The following is a 21,240-nucleotide window of genomic DNA, read 5'->3' as shown; positions in this document are numbered from 1 at the left end:
CTTGCTCTCCCACTTTCATCACACTTTTCTCCTCTTCCGTCCCCATCACTATGCCCACTGCTCCCCGACACTTGATCTCACTGCTATTGTCACAGTTCATTCAGCCTCTTGCTGCTTGCTTACTGCTCAGACAGTACTTTTCCACTCTCACTCCACTTGCCGGCCACACCTACCTGCCCACTCACCTGATCACACACCTGTAATTCATTCCAATCAGTAAACTGGAACAGAAATGAATTCCTTACAACTTATGATCCACATACATATTGAAGAAGTTACAATTTTTCTCTGCCTTAATTTTTGTTTTGTTTGAAGTTAACACGCCAACCTTAAACCAGCTACCACATTAAAAACACATTTTTTTTTAGTTTGCCAATTTGGTACACCCAGCAAAAGGCTCACCAGAACCACACCTCCACACTGCCTTCCTTTGTGTTTGTGTATTTGGATGACATCCTCATCTTCTCCCGGTCCGAGAAGAACACATCCATTACATCCAAACTGTCCTGTAATGCCTCCTAAGGAACTTTGAGTTCCACTCCACACCATGGTCATGGTTTCTGCCGTCACTCCCTGGCCCATTCCCGACACCCACAGGCAGCTACAGTGGTTCCTGGGTTCACAAACTTCTACAGATGCTTCATCCGCAATTACAGAACCACCAATCCAGAAAGGTGGTGCCCAGGTTCAGTGGCCCCATTATCATCCAGAGGGTCATCAGTCCCACAGCTGTGAGAAGAAGACAACCTTCATTAGTCACATTAACACACAACATGCAGAGTTAGGGAGGGAAACCAAACACGCGATGCTTCTGTGAAATTCTTCTCCACATTTGACCCACTGTTGGTCCGTCCTTCCTCTGCGGAGGACCAAAAGTGGAGGGCTGCCAGCGACCAAGTTTCTTTTGTCACCATTGGTCATGAGGTGATCTTCTTGCATGGTTTTAGTGGGGTTTTTTTTTAAGGAGGAAACCCCAGGTGAACACACAAACTCCACACAGAAAGGCACCTTTCCTCAAACAGCAGGCACCAAAGGAATGGTGCCCACAGAGGGAATCGAACCAGGACCTTCTAGCTATGAGGCAACAGTGTTCCACCTAAAGATGGACACCCAACATGGGGCTCGAACCCACAACCCTAAGGTTAAGAGTGTCATGCTCTACCAACTGAGCTAGCTGGGGTTGAGGCTTCTCTGAGTCCATCCCACATTCCACTTCTCCCAGGTGAAATCAGTCTGGGTGACTCCACTCATGCTTGTGGATTCACCCTCTCTGCCGCCTTAATTCATTGAAAGAGACCCAGCCTACACTGTATCTTCAGTATGTGGTTGGCTGGGAGGGTTGTGGACCAGAGGAGAGGTCCTAGGTCCCTGTTCGCCACACCCTTAACTTCAAGCTCATTGCCAGATTTCACCAGCAGCACCCAGATCAGCCCACCAGAACCTCTGCATCTTCGATGAATAGATGCCAGAGAACCGTCACTGTACCCCCACCTGACTCCTCGGATGAAGAGGAGCTGTCTTTGGAGAGGATGGGTTCAGCTCTGATGAGATTACAGTGTCTGAGACTCTGAGTGACTTCCGTCTTCTGGTGGAAGTCAATTGGGTCCGAAGTTCCCCTACGTCACACCTATTTCTTTATACTTCCCCATTCTGTCTCTCTTACATCTTCTCCTCCTTCTGCCAACAACGTCTTTTATTCTTCTTCATTCTGCTATTTTGTAATCTCAAACCTGCCTCTGTACAATAGCCTCTATTTTAGGATTTCCCTTTACAAAGCCTGACATGAAACATGATCACTGTCACTCATACTGGTGAAGTCCTCTTTCCTTCTTTGTTTCCTTGGGAACAACTGGGAGGAAAACACTGGCATAATCACTTTTTTCCTTACTTTAGTCTCCTACTTACCACTGTCCACCACCCTTACCATGATTACCATAGCAACACATTATGTCTGCATAAGTTTGACACATATATCCTGGAGCAGTTAAAATTTACTACAGTCCACATGAAACTTGTAGCCTTCTTATAGCCTCTTACTGCTCTTTTCAGTGGGTGCTTTACTACGTATTTTGAAAGAGAAGTTTGGTTAAATGAGGAGAATCTCCACACGATAAAGTGTTGTTATATAGTTCAAGTGGAAAGATCGGGAATGAAAGTAAATTCAACAAGAGAATTATTGTTGCAAAATACACCCTTTTAAAGAAAAGACTTAAAGTATTAAAGGTCACAGTGGGTTACACTACATATTTTTCCCAAAATGGGAAAATGGGATCATAGCTACATAAAATCACGTGGTGATCATGATTGCGCAAGTGTCCCGTACAGATTTAGGTGATAGGAAACAGCTGATTTGGCACAGGGAGTGTCATAAGTGTTGTTTCATCTTTCTTTTCCCAGAACAATCCTTTCACTTGTATGGGGAGGGTGCCAACTATCTCCATCCTTTTTTAGCCTTGCCTTTCTGGGTTTGGCTTTTACAGGTGGTCAGGATATGACAGGGGCTCAAGTTTCTTCAGTGTTTGTTAAGTGATTATTCACTTTATCAAAATTTCCAGTAAAGTAGGAGATTGCAAGGCTCTTACAGAAGAACTACACCCCTCACAACATTACAGTAATAGGGAGCAGCCACAGAGAGCAAACTGATAACATACTCATAAAAACCATCGTAAACCTGATGCAGAACCTCTGGTTCAACAATATGTTTTCTGCTGCCTCCTAGTGGTCATATACGGCACATGACACAATAAACGCTGCAATTCATTCCAACTAAAAATGCACCAGAGAAACCTCTGAAATAACCTGAACAAAACTTAACATTTTACATACATAAACATGATTTAGTATAGGGCTCTTTGACTGCATTGCATCCATTTCCTGCCCATTAGAGGAAGACAAAAAGCTGTTTCTATGTGCATAGTCTACACTTTATTTAACATATGAAAACAAGTACAAATGGCAAAACCAGAAGAAAATTGATTAAAACTTTCTTTAAAACAGGCCAATAAATTAAGTCACCCTTTCAACATTTCAGTACAAGAAACATGGCATGTGAACTTGTTCCATACTTTGAGTGATAACACTGAGCACACCTTCAAAGTCATTTCTGTAGTGGCAGAAAATGTGGGAAGATAGATGTAGAGACGATGCCCCATCATCAATTCTGACCCACACAGCTTTGTTGTTGGATGGAAAACTCTCTGATCGCAGCTGCTCTTGAACCACTTAAAGTCACCACTGACGTTGGTGCCCAGAATAATCTCTAACTTCTGGAAGAATAACTCTCACACAGCTGTGCACTTTGCCGACTCACTGAAATTCATCCTCAGTATTCAGTTTTGAGAGAAAGCAACATTAACATCAAAACATATAAAGAAGCCACTGTTCCAGCAGATGACACACCGTAACATGGCTACACAGAAACACCTATTAAGCTGCTTTGTTTGGTTAAGATTTATAATGAAGATCGACAAATAGCAGCTCATTTTTTTACTGAACATGAGCTCGATGAAGATGCACTTTATAGTTTGGACGACATGATCCAAGACTGAAGGCCATAGTGAGTGAGAATCTAAGTACATACAGTATAGCTCACCATGTTTATTGTACATCAATGCAATATTTACATACTTAAAACTTCCCTCTGTGGCTTGATGGCGACATGTGCATTTCAAGTTACAATCAATTCTCCAATCTCTTCACTTCATACAGCCAGAGGAGAGAAGTTCTAATGAGTATTTAATGCAATGCAAGACAAGCAAATGAGAGCATGGTGTCATCACAAAAGCCCAAGCCTGAGTAGTGCGACACATAATAACTGCTGTCTATTTTTTGTTCTTAAGCTGGAGGCTGGAGTCATCCACTTGTCTTGAATGCCTTATGATATATACAAGACCAGCTCACACAGAGTGAAAGGTCACAACCATCGAGATGAAATCGAGGCAAAACACAGGAGGGGAACAGGAACTTGACAGGAAAGGAGGAAGCTTAAAGACAAGACAATTTTGTATTATATTTTCTAAATGGATACACATGTGCAACCATGAGCATATTTTGTCCCAAAATGTCATCTCTTTTACAGGAAAAGCATCTCCATACATAGTAAATAATTGGGTCAAACGGATGTGAGAGGAAGAGAAGGAGGAGAGAAGAGGAGAGCAGATCTTCTTAGTAGGAGCGGATGGCAGGAGGGACGTGGGCACAGTCCTGTTCATCCAGAGAGCTGTCAATGACACGGCGGTATTCCAGGGTCACCTGTGATGAGACAAAAACAAATATTAATCACATATTACTGAATATATTGGACTTTAATGTTAATAATGACTAATAACACACAGGGGAGGGTAGCTTACCTTTCCAGTCTTTGGGTCGACATAGGATAAAGTGTGTTTCCTCCAGTGCTGATTGAAGGGCCTCTTCTCCTGTCCCTGCAGGGGCTTGGAGTAGTCATACTCGTCCACACGATCCTGCAAGTATAGTCAAGAGGCGAGACTGGCTTAACATAGAGAGTGAGAGGTTTGGCTTGCTTATTTAGGCAATTATACACAGGTGCAAAAAGAAACACAAAGTCAGTTTAGTAAAGAACAAGTTATAACTAAATGTATCTTAGGTATGGAGACATTAGAACACTGGCATTGACAGAGAGGAAAGGGAGATGAGAGACCACTTCAAGGACAATGGATAAAGAAACACATGTTCACAGATTAAGTATGGTAAAAGTGACCTTGAAGTCCTCTCTGGCATGGGCTCCCCTGCTCTCCTTTCTCTGCTCAGCGGAGTGGATGGTCTGGACGGCGTTTAGCATCAGATTCTGCAGCTCCAACGTTTCCACCAGGTCTGTGTTCCACACAATGCCTGGAGGAGAGCACACTTATTGAACTGCTTTTATTGTGATAGTATGCCACCTTTTTGCACAGAGAGGAGGAACTGTACGCAGACACACAAAGTGGTGCAGTACCTCTGTCAAAGGTCTTGATGTCATCCATGGTCTGGTAAATGGCGTCCATCTTGTCACATCCCTCCTTCAGAACGGGGCCGGTACGGAACACTGCAGCATGGGCCTGCATGGTCTGTGAGGACAGGTAGGAAGAGACAGTTGATCTGTGTTTGTCTATACGAGTTTCTGTGGGCCTTATGGAGGAAAATACGGATCAACACAGGCTGGGAGATAACATGATGAACCCTTACAAAGACTTGAATAGCAGTATGGCTTACCACTGCAAAGCATCTCATGTGCAGTGATTTGTGCTTTTGTTATTACGTCTACGTACATTTATCCATTTATACATTCATACAACACATTTCCAAATATTTTTTCTCTAATGCACAATGTTACTGGTCTCACCAAGTGTTTGGTCTGTGTTTGTGTTTACCTTCTGCATGTTGAGCCTAATCTCGGAGGTTCTCGTGCTTCCGTTGGCAAACCTCAGCTTATCCAGGTTGGCCACAGACTCCTCTCCTGCACTGGGCTGCAGGGGGGACAGTTTCTCTCCTGAACAGCAAAAGCAAAACATCAGAGTCATCAGTGGCACAAGCACTGGAACACTAATATTATCCTGCATGTTGACCAAGCAGTGAAGTTGTTTGATATCAAAACAGAAGGTGAATTTGTGTTTTCCAAGAGACCTGTTGTTTTTTCTTTTCTTAGATACAGACTTTAGTGTATTATACACCATATTACACTATACTTGATGTCACTGCTCGAAAGTCAAACATAAAAAGAAGCAGAACTTAAGAAAGTCTGCATTCTAACATAACTCATGAACCCACGTCCTCACCAGGTTTGTGCTCCTCTGCGATGGTGAGGGCGCAGGCTCTGCCAAACACCACCAGGTCCAGCAGAGAGTTAGCGCCCAGCCGGTTAGCACCGTGGACACTGGCACATGCCGCCTCACCGCAAGCATACAGTCCAGGAACCACCTTGTCGTCTCCATTGACATGAGTGATCACCTGATGGGAAAATATAAAAGGGTGTATCACTTTGCCCGGGGAGGGGTCTCACAGTGAAGCACTTCAAGGAGAATGAAGAGGGAATGTGTGTGGATGCAGACAGCTGTTCACACTTTACCCACCTGTCCCTTGTAGTTTGTGGGTATTCCACCCATATTGTAATGGACGGTGGGCAGGACAGGGATGGGCTCTTTAGTGACGTCCACTCCAGCAAAGATCATGGCCGTCTCGGAGATGCCAGGCAGTCTTGTGGCCAGCTGCTGGGGAGGCAGGTGGTGAAGCTGCAGGTAGACATGGTCCTTCTCTGGACCAACACCCCTGGAGGAATGAAGACAGGCATTAAAGTGATGATTTAGGTGTGTGTGAATCATACCATTTTTGCATGCTCACGTGCATCACACACACACATATTCTGTCCATACCTGCCCTCTCTGATCTCTATGGTCATGGAGCGGGAGACCACGTCTCTGGAGGCAAGGTCTTTGGCGTTGGGCGCATAGCGCTCCATGAAGCGCTCTCCCTCACTGTTGATCAGGATCCCTCCCTCACCACGGCAACCCTCTGTGATTAGACAGCCCGCTCCGTAGATCCCTGTAAAGATTCACACGTTAAAGGGACTTGCATTTGTAAGTATAAGAGATACCGTTAAGTTGTTAACACTGACACAAAATAGTGTTACTATGGTAACTTGGAACAGTTAAGTGGTGAACTACTGAATAGCAGTTATCTTTCAACGATAATACTTCATAGGATTCCTGATGTGTGGAGAAGCTTTATTGTTATGACATGATGCTGCATCAATGAAAAGTAGAAAAGTGTGCTTTGTTGACTGAACAGTAAGAAGTTTAATTACTACGGCATTTAAAGTGTAATTTTACTCCTGAAAGTTTGTTGAGCACCAGGAAATAGTCTTACTTTTACCCTCAATTTGTTTTCATGTTCATCTTCATTTAATGTATTAGTTAGAAAAAGGAAGACAAACATTAATTAACAAGTTCCCTCACATATGAGATGATGACAGTCCAATCACCCCCGTTAAGCTACTGATTTTGTTGTTCTTTTATATTCTACAATACAAAATATTGTCTTATTATAGTGCTCTCATGGGCCAATGGGCAATGTTGTGAACAAACACGAACTTCAATGTTTTAACTACACAAAAAGGTATGCTGCTTTTAGTAAGAAGCCAGACACTGAAACAACTTGCAAAATTGGTGCACACTCAATGAACTTCAGTGACCCCCCACACACACACATCACTGGTTTGCTTCATACATAACTGAAGAATCTGGTGTCAAATGTCCAGCAGACGCAAAAATAAAGATGACCGCCTGTCTTTATGTAAGTGAGGTCTATTATTGGATCATAATGTAGTCTATTTTTTCAGCGTCGTACTGTCAGAAATCTAGAAAGGTCTTTTCAGTATGAATTTAGCTTCTAAGGCATTTTCAAGTGACTGTCTCTCAAAATAAGATGCTGCTTTTACCATGCTGCTTTAACGCTTTACAACTATTTCATGACTTGGGTTTAATGCGTTTAAATGGTGCTTTTCCTCACCGGTGGGATGGAACTGTACAAACTCCAAATCCTGGCAGGGCAGGCCAGCTCGGGTCACCATTGCATTTCCATCTCCAGTACTGGTGTGAGCAGATGTACAGCTGAAATAGGTTCTTCCATAGCCCCTGGAAGGACAGACAACTCCTGTATAAACCTTCATGAACTACAAGTTAACAAGTTGTTAACAAGATTCAACTATAAATGAATACAATTAAAATTACAAAATTACAAGACAAAGCATCTGTTTTTGTACAGATTGAGTATGTAGCCTACCCGGTAGCAATGACAGTATTCTGAGCTCTGAAGCGGTGAATAGACCCATCCTCCATGCAGAGAGCAATCACTCCTTTACACTCTCCATTTTCCATTAGCAGGTCGAGGGCAAAGTACTCAACAAAGTAACTGGTGTCATAACGAAGCGACTGAGCAGAAGAGAGAAGGGCAGACAAATACATGAAATGAGGTTAAATGGTCTTCCACAGAAAATTTTGATTTATTTACCGACTGAGTCACAGAAAATATGGAGAACAGGCGTGTGGACTTACCCTTCCATAAAGTGTATGCAGTAGCGAGTGTCCTGTCCTGTCTGCTACACAGCAGCAGCGGTGGGCCTGGCCTCCTTTTCCATACTTGAGACTCTGACCTCCAAAGGCCCTCTGGTAGATCTTCCCATCTTCGGTGCGGCTGAACGGCATGCCAAAGTTCTCCAACTAGCAAAGAGGCACAGCAACTTGTGGTCAAGATTTACTGTTGTGTTGTGCATGTACGTGGAAAGAGCCCTTTTAATTGTGTGATGGAAGAACGAAAATTCATGCAATTAAAAAAATCCACGAAGTTACAGAAAACAAGACCAAAACACCTACCAAAACATCTCCCAAACGAAAAGGAAGAAAATTAACACAAATTGTCAAATAACATTACATAACACACAGAATGCTAAACAAAAAAAACCCCAATATAACCACAACTTATTATTTTCTGTAATTATTTTCATATTTTCTCCATTTTTTTTTAAATCCACTTGACATTACATCAAGTGAAATGACATCAGACAATGACATTACACCATGCTGGTGGAGGATTTGTGACAATGTGCTTTTGACTCAAAATATGTGAAATAATCATTCTAATTTTTCAAGTATTTTAGGTTTTAAGATCTAATCTAAATAAAATAAACGTGGCAAGCCATTAGTGTTTTTTTTCCCTAAATTGTATATTGCGTATTCTAATTGAACAACTTATGGTCTCTAGATTTCCTATTTTGGTGCCAAAAAGCCAATAACTGACAGCTAACACAACCACTGTTGTGCATGTGTGTGAAACCTTACCTCCACTACGGCTGCAGGAGCCTGTTCCGTCATGTAGTGGATGGCATCCTGGTCCCCCAACCAATCAGATCCCTTCACTGTGTCATAAAAATGCCACCTCCAGTCATCCTGCTCCATGTTCCCAAGAGCTGCATTGATCCCACCCTGTGAACCAGGTTAAGATTCAACAATTCAATGAAATTAAAACGAGGCCGTCTGCTTTTGATTATATTAACATGAAGCTTTGGATTTGCATAACAAAGCAGCACTGCAAATCTTTTTAAATCCCAGCTGAATGAACGCAGAAAGGTTTGGCGCCTGACAAAATCCTGCTATACCTGTGCAGCCACAGTGTGGGACCTGGTGGGGAAGAGCTTGGTGACACAGGCAGTGTTGAAGCCAGCCTCAGAGAGGCCAAAAGCTGCCCTGAGCCCTGCTCCTCCAGCTCCTACTACCACAGCATCAAACTCATGATCCACAACTGGGTACTGGGTAGAGATCTGAAAACAATGGTGGACAGAAGATACTCCAATTAAGAGCAGCTTGCACATAGTGGAAACTGAATCTCTCACTATGGTCAGGGAGTGCAGTAAACATGTCTATTTCAAGGCCAGTTTGAGGCCATTATTATATATGATCAAAAGTTAATAACTTTGATTCTGATATCCAAGGCTACAGTCAACAAAATTAGTATGTATAGACTCACATTTCTACTAATCTGTAGTACTGCATCCTTCCATGCAACCATACTTACAACCCTATTAAATGCTGCTTAACACAAAAGGGCAAATGTAACTCACATCATCAGATAATTTGGCATTTTTCTTCTTGCCGTAGATGGAGAAATGAAAGTTCCTGGAACCCTGAACAGCAGCAGCAGGGACCTGTCAGAAAACACAGCAATTTATATCAGCAGAGAAATCACACGAAAGCATCACAGTTTTCCTCAAAGAAACATTAACCATACCCATTGCTGCTTACCTAAAGAAAACAAACTGTGTTTAAGCATGATGTTTACTCACATAGTGAAGGCACCTTCGTAATATTAAACAGATATAATAAGATATAACTTTATTAATCCCCTGCCAGCAAGCAATAATAGCAGGGATTTAGAAAAAGGAGACATAGAAGAGAATAAAAAATACAAAAGAAAAATCAACTAAATATATATGTACATTTTACACAAAGGGAGTATAAATAAATAATACTGCCAATGGAAACTTTTGAAAATAACAATATATACATCTATATTTCATATGTTTATAACAATAAAGAATCAATATCCGTAATTACTTATCACTGAGCATTTCTTTCTCGTTCATGGCTTAAGGTATCATTTAAGATTACTTGAGTCTGAAACTGTCTTTAAAAATAAATTCACTCTATCTAACAGCTCGCTAGCTAACACACAGCAACGTTAGCTAACACGGTTTGCTACAAGGGCAACTGGGGTAACTTAGGAACACGTCGGACTACTTCAATATACATTGCCGGTTTACTGAAAACGTTACTCTCTGTTTATAATGTGAGACAAATATGGGCTGCATGGCTAGATAAAACATTTTTGTTGCGCTCGCAAAGTAGCTTTTTCTTCAGTGTCACATTGAAACAGCAGCTACATAACACTGGTTACGCAAGTTAGAATCTGCTGGTTACGAAAGCTGAGAGCAGCAAAATTCTTCCTTTCTGCGTGAATAAGAAAACAGGCGCAGATAAACAGAGCACATATGGATGTCCAAAAAATTAAATATCCAGTTGTTATTACTCACTGCTTTTGTTTTGGACAGCACCCGCTTGGAGAGGAGATGGGAGGCAGCACGGACACTCGCCATGTTGTCAATTGAAGGACCGATTCTGAGGGACAACGGAGGTTCACGTATTCTGTTGCACTGGACCAAACCACTTTCCAAAAACGGGGGATATCGCTTATGTTACACCTAATGATTTTCCTGTAATAAATGATTTTTTTTAAAACGTTTGTAACTGCAGAAACTGCTTTTGAATATACAATAGTCCCAAATAAGTATACACATGCTTTAATTTTACGGTGAATTCAGACTTTCATATAAGTACATTTCCGTGACTAACCCTAGGTAGGTACAGATGAACTGCACAAGCGTAAAAATTGTATAACCGGGTTTTGTGCAGGAGCGAATGTATAAGTGACCTAGACTTTACATTCAAGGTGAGACGCGGCAGTGCATTTTTCGCAGACGTACACTGACTTGTAGTCGGGCTTACAAGGCTGTAATGTCCCGTGTAATGTTTGTATGAAATACTCTGTCGAGCATGACCCAGCAAGCTAAAATGTTAGCTAGCATGTTGTGGTTAGCTGGGCTGTCAAACTTCCATAATTGCTGTTGCTGCCTGTCGCAATGTTTTGCTAAATGCTAACAGCCTAAATTAAATTGCTAAGGAACTTTGGCTTTCTGCTTATTTGCAACACTATTTCTAAATGCCACACTTAGTGTCCAAAAACATGTTTATGTTTGTAGCTTGTCGGTGAACTCAGCGTTAAAGCGACTTTCTTCTGTTAAGCTACAAAATCAAGACACTTGGACCTCCGCTGTGTAACATTATTTATCAACTTAATTATAATGTGATTTACAAATGGCCACTGTCTAACGATAGATGTTTAAAGCTGCTGACTGATATTTACTGTCGCTACTGGCAGCCAGTGATGAAGACCTGCTGGTTACTGCGCTGTCAGTGCTAATGAATAGACAGCAGCACCCTTCTTACATTTGAAGGGCTCAGTCATGACTCTGTTTGGGTCTGCTCTGTGTGTCTGTCAGCAGCCTCCATGAACAACTTGAATGACCCTCCCAGATGGAACATCCAACCAGACCCCAGAGGAAGGGGGGCGGCGGCCGGTGATGGGAACCAATGGAACTATGCCTTGCTGGTCCCCATGTTGGGACTGGCTGCGTTTCGTAAGTTACACATAGGGGACATGTCTGTGTTGTGTAAGTGTGTTTATGGATGAGGTGAACAGAGCAAGGAGGACGACATCTGTTATTATTGAGTGTGCAGTGAATAAAATCTAACATGCAAGCATACCTGTCAGCATTGAAAATAAGGGAAATTTTCCAGCACCCTGCCTGGTCTGTCTCGCCACCCCTCCCACTGCCCACATACACCTTACATGTAGGCAAGGCTACGCACAGTGCATCCTAAAATCACCACTAGGCAACCACTCGCTTTAAAACATCACAGCAGCAAGGATTGAGTTAACTAACATTTGTTCGTACATCAGGTGACTACAGTTACATGGTCAGAATCAGATGCTGAAAGGGAAATCCTATGAACATCCGTTGCATTATAGAAATGAGAATACAAAAAGGGCTTATACATTCAGTGCTTACTCTATTTATGTATTACTTGTAGGATATGTATACATTATATTTCAGTTGAGAGAGGCTACTGGCAGGTGAGACATTTGGTAGGAGAGAGTTAGTATGAAAATGGATGGAGGGATAGTATACCGTGAATGCAGTTACTGGTGGAGCTTATGTTTGCCACTGTGCCTTCAGGTTGGATCTGGACCAAGGAGTCTCAGAGGGAGATCCAAAAGGTCAAAGCCCAGTATGACAAGGATGTGTCCACAATAAAAAGCGAGATGGAGGCACAGTACCGGGAGACTCTGACAGAGAGGCGCAGGGCAGCGGCTACACTAGAGCTGGAGCTGGAGAAGGAGAGACAGAGGGTCAAAGGCTACAAGCAGGCCCTGGTCTCACAGAGCCAGCAGCTGATGGCAGAACGGAAACAGTTACAGCAGGTAAAATCATGTCCACATTGACTATGCATTTTTGCTATTCTGCATGTTAAGCTTCTAACCAGTAGTCTGTCCTGCATGAGTCAAACTGTATTTTCCTTACAAGGAGCGCGAGGCCTTGGAGGGAGAGAAGCAAAGGCTGGTTAAGTCTGGTGCTGCGGGCGCTGTGCTGCACCAAGCCCTGGAACGAGAGAACAACTGGTACTATCGAGCAACTGCTACTCTGAAGGAGCTAGAGGCTCAGCTTGTGGAGCGCCAGAATGCCTACTGTTCCCTCATCCTGCCCCGAGACCAGCGGCTAGAGATGGAGAAGAACATGCTGCTCAAGGTTGTCAAAGAACCCATTGGGCCAGAACTGGATCTAGAGTCTGATCTTAAGGATATTTTCAAGAGAGATAAGCACTGTGCGGACCTGCTAAACATGGACAAGAGGAAGAATGGAAGCCTCATGTGGGTGTACCTCAAGTACTGGCAGCTGCAGGTCACTGTCCAGAAACACAAGAGAGCTGAAGAAGCCATATTAGGAGAGAAAATCCAGTCTCACACAAAGTGACGAAAGCCACACACAAGCTGGTATTTTTCTTTTGACTTTGAACAATGTTGAAAATACATGGCCCAGGAATGGAAAATGCATGCATTTTTCACTCTGTGTACTTTACTTGATAGGGATTTCATGGAAACACACAAGAGGCAATCTCAACAACCTAAAGCTGGACATCCGAAAATTCCTCCCTTATGCTGAAATACAATATTACCATAAATTCAGAAGCCCCAATAATAGCTTTACTTAACTGTGCACTAGGATCATTCATTTGCTGTCCATATTGGATATACAACTCCAGTATTTTTGTTGTTATCATTTAGCCTGTTAGAACATTGTCAGAATATATGTGTCAATTTCATTCAAATTCTCCAGTGCCATGAATTGCTACCATTTGCATGTAAATTCTTATGTCTGCAAATTTCTCAATCTCAGCTATGAATTTAGAGCTCCCATAACTCCTGTTGGTTGTGATAACACACACACACACACACACACACACACACACACGCACTCATCTTCAGGAAAAAAAATCAGACTCACAATAAACACTCCTGCATTGAACAAAAAGTCAGGAATTCAAAACACATTGAACATTTTTTTCCAACAATGCAACTTTCTGTGGAGTGTGGATGGAGCATTGTGCAACATCTTTGTCCTGATATCTGTGTGATTGAATTTGTTTTTACAAACACTTCTGTCCATAAGTTGGGGGTTTCTTTTCATACATGCCATCTCTCCTCACACTCTGATGTGTGTGGCCCCGTACGATAAATGGCCTAAAGCCAATAGAATATTGTGTTTCCAATCACTGATTTCCCATTTCTAGCGTTTGATGCAGCTATTTTGTAGCTTTTTCACCGTCAGGCAGGCAGTTTTGAGGACTCAGTACCAATTCAGGAAGCCAGCATATGGTTGCACAGGAAAACCCACAACATTATTGTTGGTTTGGTGATTCCTTGAGCACTGAAGTCACCTGTTTTTAGATGAGGCCCTCGAGGTCCGATCCTCCTTTTCTCCTTCACCTTTTTTCAGTGGTTGCTTTTCCATCTCACTTCCACATTAAACTGCAGAGTTGTCCATGCTAGCTGTTGCTAACAGTGCCAGCATTAATGACAGAAGTCACACCCCCACATTTGCATGCAAGGTGCCACTAGTTGCCATGCAACCAGTAGCTCTCTGCAAGTTGTCATTCCTAACCTGACAGAGGCTTGGGGGGGGGACAACACTTACACACTACACCCCTGTAATGAAACTGTCGCCTTTTACCAAGCCTCTCTACACTGTCATGTTGTGTTTTGACCATAACCTGGTGAATAAGTGCTGGATATAATGCCATAAATTGACATGTAATAACTCTACCCACTCTGTGAAATCCTCCTAATAAACCTTTGGTCATTTCCAGGCTGTTATTGTTTCCTCCTAAAGAATCTTAAAAATACTGCTAGATTGACCAAAGTATAATATCAGGTTACTGGTGTTTTACCTCTGAGGGAGTGCTGCAGCTGAAGCACAGAAGCTCAAAATGCAAAATGAACGTAGCACATGTGTGTATAGTTATTTGTTGTATTTTCTTCAAGACAATCTTGTTAGGTTCAGTGTGAAACAGGAGGCAGGATGAGGCTCCAGACACTTTTCATCAAGCTTTGTTAGCCATGTAAATCATTGACAGAGGTATAATTTCTTCCTGGAACATTGGTACATTATAATGGTAAAGAATCAGCCAGAATATGTTCATATCTCTAATACTTAATGTGATTACGTTTCACATTATCAGTTCAGCATTATTCTACATATGGATAATAGCTTGGTAATTTAATTGAGAGAAAAAAAAAAACGGTGAAACTCTCCTAAAGTTAAGAAGTTAACACTTCTCAAAAGAGGAATACAAGTTTTTTGTCTGGACGATACTTAAAATATCAAGTTACTTAGCAGATGAGATATGGAGGATTTTGTCATACACAAGAAAAAATATTGAGACATAATCAGACTTTATTTTTTCAAAGTCACAACTTAGATTGCTCACACAAATGTTAAACACTATACAGTAGTTTTAGATTTGTTAACATGTAAATTGCAATAATGATGGCAATTTTATATATTCTGAACTGCATTTTTAAATAATCTCCACCTCCTTGCTTCACTCCCTCCTCTGCACCCGATGAGAGCTTTCCCTCGGTGAGGACATCAGGCTTGAGGGCCTGAAGTTCACTCCGACTGGCTTGCTGAGGTCCTGAGTTTTGGCAGTCACTTCCTGTTTATCCACTCCCATATTCCCCTTCCTTAGTATGACTGGCTGTCGTTCAGTGCACCCAAGGATGGCTGTTGTGCGATGAAGGTCCCTGCTGGTGCTTGAGAGGGGGAGCTGGTGCTTTGTCATGGCTCTGCTGTTGCTGCCCAGCCTCAGTGTCTGGCTGGGACTCCTCTGGACCATGAAGTGGACCACCTGTTGCTGCTTGTAACTCTCTCTCTGAATGCTGTCTGCCTCTGACAGTGTCTGCCTGGAACACATTACACACACCAGATGAATGATATCAATCCAGCCTCTGTGACACACTAAGAGTGGTGCTGTGATCATCTTATCTCTTTCTAATTCTTTCAGGGTTCATCCACAGTGAAGAAAGCTGCTGCCTCGCTGCTCCAGTTGAATCTTTGAAGCTGGTTGCTATTTGACCATTCCACATGACATGTACAGGTGTTTGTCTTTAGTGGTCACAGGCAACATGCCTGCAGGGGCATCACCATCAGGATGAGGTCATGCACGTGCCTGAAAGTTACAACCCAAACAAGGCAGCGCGGCAGCAGTTTTCAGCCCCGCTGTGTGTGAATCTCTGTGGATTCCAAATCAAATCTGCTGCAGTCCTTTACCCTCTATCCCACTCTCTGCCACGACACCATAATGAGCACCACACTGTATAAATGTACAAATATGTAACAAAGTTCAAGTGAGAACAACCTACCTGTATTGCGGTCTTGTCTCAAGGACCAGGCTCAGCCAGCATGCTTGGTAACTCTCCTTCTTCCACTGGTTGTCCTCCTCAACATCACAGTAGGAGTTCACCAGGTAGCAGCCTCCTCTGCTCACACAGTGCATGCTGTTATTGTGTGAACGTCAGTAATTTTGATGCAAACAGACACTCCTGTCTGACAGCGCTTGAATAAAACTCACGGGAAACACATACGATGAGCGTTCAAATCATGTTGTCATCACTGATGTGAGTCTCTGTGTGTACAAAGTAGCCTGTAATGTGTGTGTGTGTGTGTGTGTGTGTGTGTGTGTGTGTGTGTGTGTTGGGCAGTGTCTTAAATATCCAGTCTTGTTTCTATTTTTACCCCTCTGCATCACTTTGTGATGAACGTCGTGAATGTCCTCACTTCAGCCATCCTGAAGGTTGGTTTTCATTTGAAAATGAGCTTTGGCTCTTTCCATGACACAAGTGAACCAGATGAATCCAGGTGGAAGTTGAGTGTGAACCGCAGCTCATTTCATTTCATTGTACCTATTTGCATTATATCATGTATCTGCAGATAAGATCTTGATTTGTGCAAATTACCCTTGTGTACATGTGGATTTTTTGGATCATGGGTTTGATTATGTACATGTGAGTATAGATTTTTACAGCCCTGCATATGTGTTCACATCTATAACATAAGTGCTGACAGAAATATGAAATGACTAATCTGTAGAATGACGTGGATCTTGGGTTCATCCCATCAGGTCAAAGAAAATGTCCTCCCACTCCTCAGATGTCTCTCACATCGACCACATGTTGCAGGAAAGAAACAGCTGAGAGCAATCAGGGCAGTGACTGACAGTCAAATTCCAACTCATTAATCAAAAGATACATCAGTCTCTCTGCCAAAATCACGTCAAGGGCCGCAGATATGTTTGTGATTGAGTGTAATATGTGCATTTTTGAGTGCTTCAGCCCCCCAGGAGTGTGGGATAATGAGAGTGATGGACAGTGATAGAACAGATGTGCTCCCAGTTCCCATTTCAGTTATGATGGATGGATGTGAGAAGAGGTTGGGAGGCGAGTTATAGACCTTGCTGGATTTACACTAAATGCTTCGTGGGACAGATAAACACAGCAGGATTACTTCCACCACACTTCATTTCTATAATGTTTTATCACTTTCCAGAGACAGCAGCTGCACCTCCACAAGTCAACGATCTGTTACTGCAGTTCTCTGTGTACATTTGAAGCTTTGACAGAATATCACTTTAAACCATGATTACTTGTGCTGTCATGGGGACACTGGCAACACCCGGCTCCATCAAACTGCGAGGGTGAAACTGAATCAGAGCGCGCCTGATGGTGAGGCAGTGGAAGGTATGCTGGACTCATCCCAGCAGAAACAGTGTGTTCCAGCAACACCAGAGCAACACAGCAACACTTCAGTTTGATGCTGAATCCTGAGCCTACATTCATTAACAAAAAACTGGCATCTCCTCAAGTTTAGAAGTATGTAGATAATATGAATGTGATTTCATCTGAGCAGGGATGTTCTCCGGACACTATTCATGCATACAGTATATAATAATTTGTTATGTATGAATTACACACATTTCACATTAAATGTTGTGAAAACCTAAGAAATCTGATTCCATGCTTCTTTTTTATATATAGAAAATCAAGTACTATCTAATACAGCCATTGTCCTGCACATTACAAAGGTGAGCAGAGTAGATAAGGACTGTTTGTTCCTTTTCAAAATAATCAGATTTATTGTCAGACATGCAAATGTTACACTGTAAATTTCTCTCAGTTGAAACAATGACAAAGAGCCATGATGTCTGACACCACAAGCTCCACAGACCTACAACTTTAGAGACTCTTTTGACCCCCATATTAATGATATAGTACAGTATGTCCACAGAGACCATTGGAAACTGCTAGCAGTTCTGATCAAATCAACCCTTTTACTGATTTTGTTTGTGGAATCAAAACTGATATGACAACCTTTCAGAATTTACTGAATAACAGACAGGACGAAAGCATCAGTGTCAGTCTGAAGGTATGTATCACACACACAGCCTTAATATCTCAGAATCAGGAGCTGAACCAGGCAGGCCTCTTCTTGGCCCTCTCCACAATCCTCTTGTCTTTGTCCTGCTGGCTTGGCGTCTCACCCTCATACAGGACGACAGTCTCCACAGCTGGGGCCCTTAGCGGGCCGCCTTCCATTGCGTTCATCTGCTGACGAATCCGGCTGGTCTCCCTGCACACCTTAGCATAACAGAAGCCACACAAGACGTGTTTCTGCTTCAAGTGGCCGCACTCTGGACACGGCTCAATGTTGGTCTGAGAGAGGGACACAGACAGCGGAGACAATGAGTCAAACAGTGGAATGGCAATGCTGTTTTTAAATGACTTCTGACTACTGCTGTCAAAAATATCGCGTTATTAAGGCGTTAACGCAAATGAATTTTAACGGCGTCATTTTTTTTTATCGCGCGATTAACGTTCTTTGTGACCTAGTGAACTTGTAGTTTTTTATAAGCTGTGGCCACCGCTAGTAACGTTACAAAAACTACAGGATCCGATTGTAAACCGGAAACAAAACAATAGGCACGCCCCACGCATGTTTTGGTCTCACCTGCTCGCTAGCTGTAAAAGTGTAGGCGGATGTCAAGCACGAAACGCCGAAATGGATGCGAACAAGATTCTGAATAGAAAGTTTAGTTTCAAAAAGTTGCCAGATGGGTCGACTGACAAGACCAAAGTTTGGACAGAAGTATATGGATACCGCAACTAAGAACAAGCTTACTGCAGCCATAGCCAAGTAATGTTTATTCTTTCTGGAGAGAAATAAGAGGCTGGGTTGATAAGCCTCTGGTGAATAAACAGAAGAGCATTATAGTCTGACTGCTTGTATGTTCAGAGGAAACTTAAGAAAGGAAACTTTAAGCCATGGTTTAACTGCACTATAGCCTGAGTCCTAGTTTACAATGATGTGCACTTTGTAACTTTATCTTGTATCACCCTGTTTTGATCCCTTAGAAAGGGTTGTTGAAGGGGGGTTTTTTGTAACCAAGTATTTATTTTTTTGTCATCTGTTTGAGTGTTAAATTGTGTGAGATCTGATTCATTCAAATGTGAATGACTGCTCAAAATGAGAATGTTAGTGTGAAATATAACACTACATGTTGTTGTTTTCAATAAAAAAACATTTGCACAAAGCAAGCCTATCCACTTTTCCGTGTTGATAACAGTATTAAAATGCTAATTAATGGGACATTTAGAATAGATAAAAATGTGCGATTAATCACGAGTTAACTATGACATTTATGCGATTAATCACGATTAAATATTTTAATCGATTGACAGCACTACTTCTGACATCTCTTTGGTATTTCTTGCTACTTATTAGCCAAAATATACACTTTATGCTGACAGATGTGTGATCCGCCAATATCGAGCAGTGACAGCAGCCTGCCTAACAACATGAACTCATCTTGGTTCTGTTGTGAGCTGTTTCTGAAAATGATGGTGGTCATACTTCTTTATAGAAACAGAGGTAGAGATTTGGGCCCCTTGTTATTAACAGTTACTTCTTTATACTCTGAGACGAGAAGATGAGAATAAACTGAAGCGCAAAGCAGTTCTCTTGATTAGAGGTACTGATACCATTTGTTTGACTAATCTGAGCTCGGGCTGCACGGTGGCACAGCAGGTAGTGCGCGTGCCTCACAGCAAGAAGGTCGCAGGTTCGATTCCCGGGTTGGGCCTTTCTGTGTTAAGTTTGCATGTTCTTCCCGTGCATGCGTGTGTTCTCTGGGCACTCCGGCTTCCTCCCACAGACCAAAAACATGCTCATTAGGTTAATTAGTGACTCTAAAATTGCCCCTAGGTGTGAGTGTGAATGGTTGTTTGTCTTGTGTGTTGCCCTGCGATCGGCTGGTGACCGGTCCAGGGTGTACCCCGCCTCCTGCCCGTTGACAGCCGAGATAGGCTCCGGCCCCCCCGCGACCCCGAAAGGGATAAGCGGCATAGAAAATGGATGGATGGATGGATGATCTGAGCTCCCAATGCTCATTTAGTGGCTCTCTGAATGCTGCACTTCATTACTACAGATGAATATTCAATTATTCAATTAGTCATTCCTTGGTTGAATATGTAGTAAATCACATGAGTGTTAACCCTAACCCTAGCCACGAGGGTGTTGGTAAACTGCTGTGTCAGCAGTCTATCCAACTTTTATCTGAGTAAACATTCATCCAGGGAAGGTCCTCATCAGTGTACCTGGACTTTGAGGAGTTTGCTGTCAGCTCTCCTCCTGGTGCGGTTCACCTCGATAGTGCGTCTCTTCTTGGGTGCTGCCATCCACAGGATGCTGTCTAGAAGGCCGGGGGGGTGCTCTGGGCTCTGCTGCTCCTCCAGCTCGTCCCTCTTGTCGAATTGAGGAAGGAGACTGGGGCCATTCACCGCCAACGCCGGAGCTTCACACGGGAAAAGACATGGTTCCCAGTGTGGCCAGAAAAAGTTCAAGTTTAACCTTTGGATGAACACGATGTGCATGCTTGTATGTGTGTGTGTGTGTGTGTGTGTGTGTATGTATGCCGCCCTGAGCTCGTCAGTGGACTCACCCAGCTGTCTGTCCAGTCCCGCCGCCTGCAGAAGTCTGCTTTCAATGTGCAGCAAAGAGCACCGCAGTCTGTGCACTACAGCGGCTAAACTCATCATTTTTATCGTCGGCATGCTTCCGTTCCTCTCAACATGTCACACATCTCACGGTCACTGAGGCTCAGTGCGTCATCAAACATCGACGACTAATTGCACTTCTTCTTCCATTTCATTTTCGGCAGACGGGACAAATAGCGGCGCATAACTACCACCTAGCGGTCTTCTCTCCAAACTGCACAGTCTGAGGAGCAATTTCTCAAAACGTGAGGTTTCTCTAAATGGATTCTCCAAACCACGTCAGTCCTCCATGACCTCTCAGACTTAATCACGATAGTCTGAATTAGTTTTTTGTCTTCAGTTGTTTCTGATTTCATAACTCTTTGTTACTAACAGAGAGCGCTTGATTATACTGTGACATTTGATTGGCACATATCAGTTTACATCTTAAAATGTGTTTTTAGGATGTGAAAGTATTTGTTGTATATG

At 42.7% G+C, this 21,240-nt stretch overlaps 4 protein-coding genes across 5 annotated transcripts; 1 reads left to right on the top strand and 3 right to left on the bottom strand.

Moving 5' to 3' along the window:
* Positions 1 to 3,718: 3,718 nt before the first annotated feature.
* Positions 3,719 to 10,660, bottom strand: sdha (succinate dehydrogenase complex, subunit A, flavoprotein (Fp)). Its single transcript, XM_070965918.1, has 15 exons — positions 10,580 to 10,660; positions 9,611 to 9,694; positions 9,149 to 9,310; positions 8,832 to 8,975; positions 8,049 to 8,213; positions 7,777 to 7,925; positions 7,504 to 7,628; positions 6,369 to 6,537; positions 6,069 to 6,264; positions 5,775 to 5,946; positions 5,370 to 5,488; positions 4,955 to 5,066; positions 4,721 to 4,851; positions 4,350 to 4,463; positions 3,719 to 4,251 (listed from the first exon to the last, which is right to left on the bottom strand). Exons 1-15 carry the CDS (start codon positions 10,640 to 10,642, stop codon positions 4,165 to 4,167), a joined length of 1,992 nt encoding a protein of 663 aa, XP_070822019.1. The 5' UTR covers positions 10,643 to 10,660; the 3' UTR covers positions 3,719 to 4,164.
* A 264-nt stretch (positions 10,661 to 10,924) lies between these two features.
* On the top strand, positions 10,925 to 14,523 carry ccdc127a (coiled-coil domain containing 127a). Of its 2 annotated transcripts, none has more exons than XM_070966613.1 (4): positions 10,925 to 10,995; positions 11,609 to 11,743; positions 12,344 to 12,588; positions 12,692 to 14,523. In XM_070966613.1, exons 2-4 carry the CDS (start codon positions 11,614 to 11,616, stop codon positions 13,136 to 13,138), a joined length of 822 nt encoding a protein of 273 aa, XP_070822714.1. In that variant the 5' UTR covers positions 10,925 to 10,995; positions 11,609 to 11,613; the 3' UTR covers positions 13,139 to 14,523. The 2 variants fall into 2 exon arrangements, with proteins under 2 accessions (XP_070822714.1, XP_070822713.1); XM_070966612.1 differs by having other exon boundaries at positions 10,929 to 10,995; positions 11,606 to 11,743.
* A 743-nt stretch (positions 14,524 to 15,266) lies between these two features.
* Positions 15,267 to 16,241, bottom strand: LOC139334386 (telethonin). Its single transcript, XM_070967229.1, has 2 exons — positions 16,087 to 16,241; positions 15,267 to 15,627 (listed from the first exon to the last, which is right to left on the bottom strand). Exons 1-2 carry the CDS (start codon positions 16,218 to 16,220, stop codon positions 15,267 to 15,269), a joined length of 495 nt encoding a protein of 164 aa, XP_070823330.1. The 5' UTR covers positions 16,221 to 16,241.
* Positions 16,242 to 17,225: 984 nt separating this feature from the next.
* Positions 17,226 to 20,938, bottom strand: mrpl32 (mitochondrial ribosomal protein L32). Its single transcript, XM_070966649.1, has 3 exons — positions 20,718 to 20,938; positions 20,374 to 20,570; positions 17,226 to 18,432 (listed from the first exon to the last, which is right to left on the bottom strand). The coding sequence occupies exons 1-3, from the start codon at positions 20,827 to 20,829 to the stop codon at positions 18,181 to 18,183; spliced, it is 561 nt and encodes a 186-aa protein (XP_070822750.1). The 5' UTR covers positions 20,830 to 20,938; the 3' UTR covers positions 17,226 to 18,180.
* Positions 20,939 to 21,240: the final 302 nt, after the last annotated feature.

Source organism: Chaetodon trifascialis, chromosome 7, assembly GCF_039877785.1.
Source record: "Chaetodon trifascialis isolate fChaTrf1 chromosome 7, fChaTrf1.hap1, whole genome shotgun sequence".
In the NCBI taxonomy this organism is placed as follows: domain Eukaryota; kingdom Metazoa; phylum Chordata; class Actinopteri; order Chaetodontiformes; family Chaetodontidae; genus Chaetodon; species Chaetodon trifascialis.
Note: the sequence above shows the minus strand (reverse complement) of the source record. Positions and strands in the feature narration are given on the sequence as shown.

What these genes read in the sequence shown, in the direction of transcription:
- ccdc127a (XM_070966613.1), top strand. Translation starts at nt 11,614, where the DNA reads ATGAACAACTTGAATGACCCTCCCAGATGGAACATCCAACCAGACCCC. An exon ending in GTTGGGACTGGCTGCGTTTC is followed by an intron (nt 11,744 to 12,343) that starts GTAAGTTACACA and finishes CTGTGCCTTCAG; the next exon opens with GTTGGATCTGGACCAAGGAG. An exon ending in AACGGAAACAGTTACAGCAG is followed by an intron (nt 12,589 to 12,691) that starts GTAAAATCATGT and finishes TTTCCTTACAAG; the next exon opens with GAGCGCGAGGCCTTGGAGGG.
- sdha (XM_070965918.1), bottom strand. Translation starts at nt 10,642, where the DNA reads ATGGCGAGTGTCCGTGCTGCCTCCCATCTCCTCTCCAAGCGGGTGCTG. An exon ending in AATACTGTCATTGCTACCGG is followed by an intron (nt 7,629 to 7,776) that starts GTAGGCTACATA and finishes CTGTCCTTCCAG; the next exon opens with GGGCTATGGAAGAACCTATT. An exon ending in ATAGAGATCAGAGAGGGCAG is followed by an intron (nt 6,265 to 6,368) that starts GTATGGACAGAA and finishes TCATTCCTCCAG; the next exon opens with GGGTGTTGGTCCAGAGAAGG.
- mrpl32 (XM_070966649.1), bottom strand. Translation starts at nt 20,829, where the DNA reads ATGCCGACGATAAAAATGATGAGTTTAGCCGCTGTAGTGCACAGACTG. An exon ending in GGGACTGGACAGACAGCTGG is followed by an intron (nt 20,571 to 20,717) that starts GTGAGTCCACTG and finishes TCCCGTGTGAAG; the next exon opens with CTCCGGCGTTGGCGGTGAAT. An exon ending in GCAAACTCCTCAAAGTCCAG is followed by an intron (nt 18,433 to 20,373) that starts GTACACTGATGA and finishes TCCCTCTCTCAG; the next exon opens with ACCAACATTGAGCCGTGTCC.
- LOC139334386 (XM_070967229.1), bottom strand. Translation starts at nt 16,220, where the DNA reads ATGCACTGTGTGAGCAGAGGAGGCTGCTACCTGGTGAACTCCTACTGT. An exon ending in GAGACAAGACCGCAATACAG is followed by an intron (nt 15,628 to 16,086) that starts GTAGGTTGTTCT and finishes AATGTGTTCCAG; the next exon opens with GCAGACACTGTCAGAGGCAG.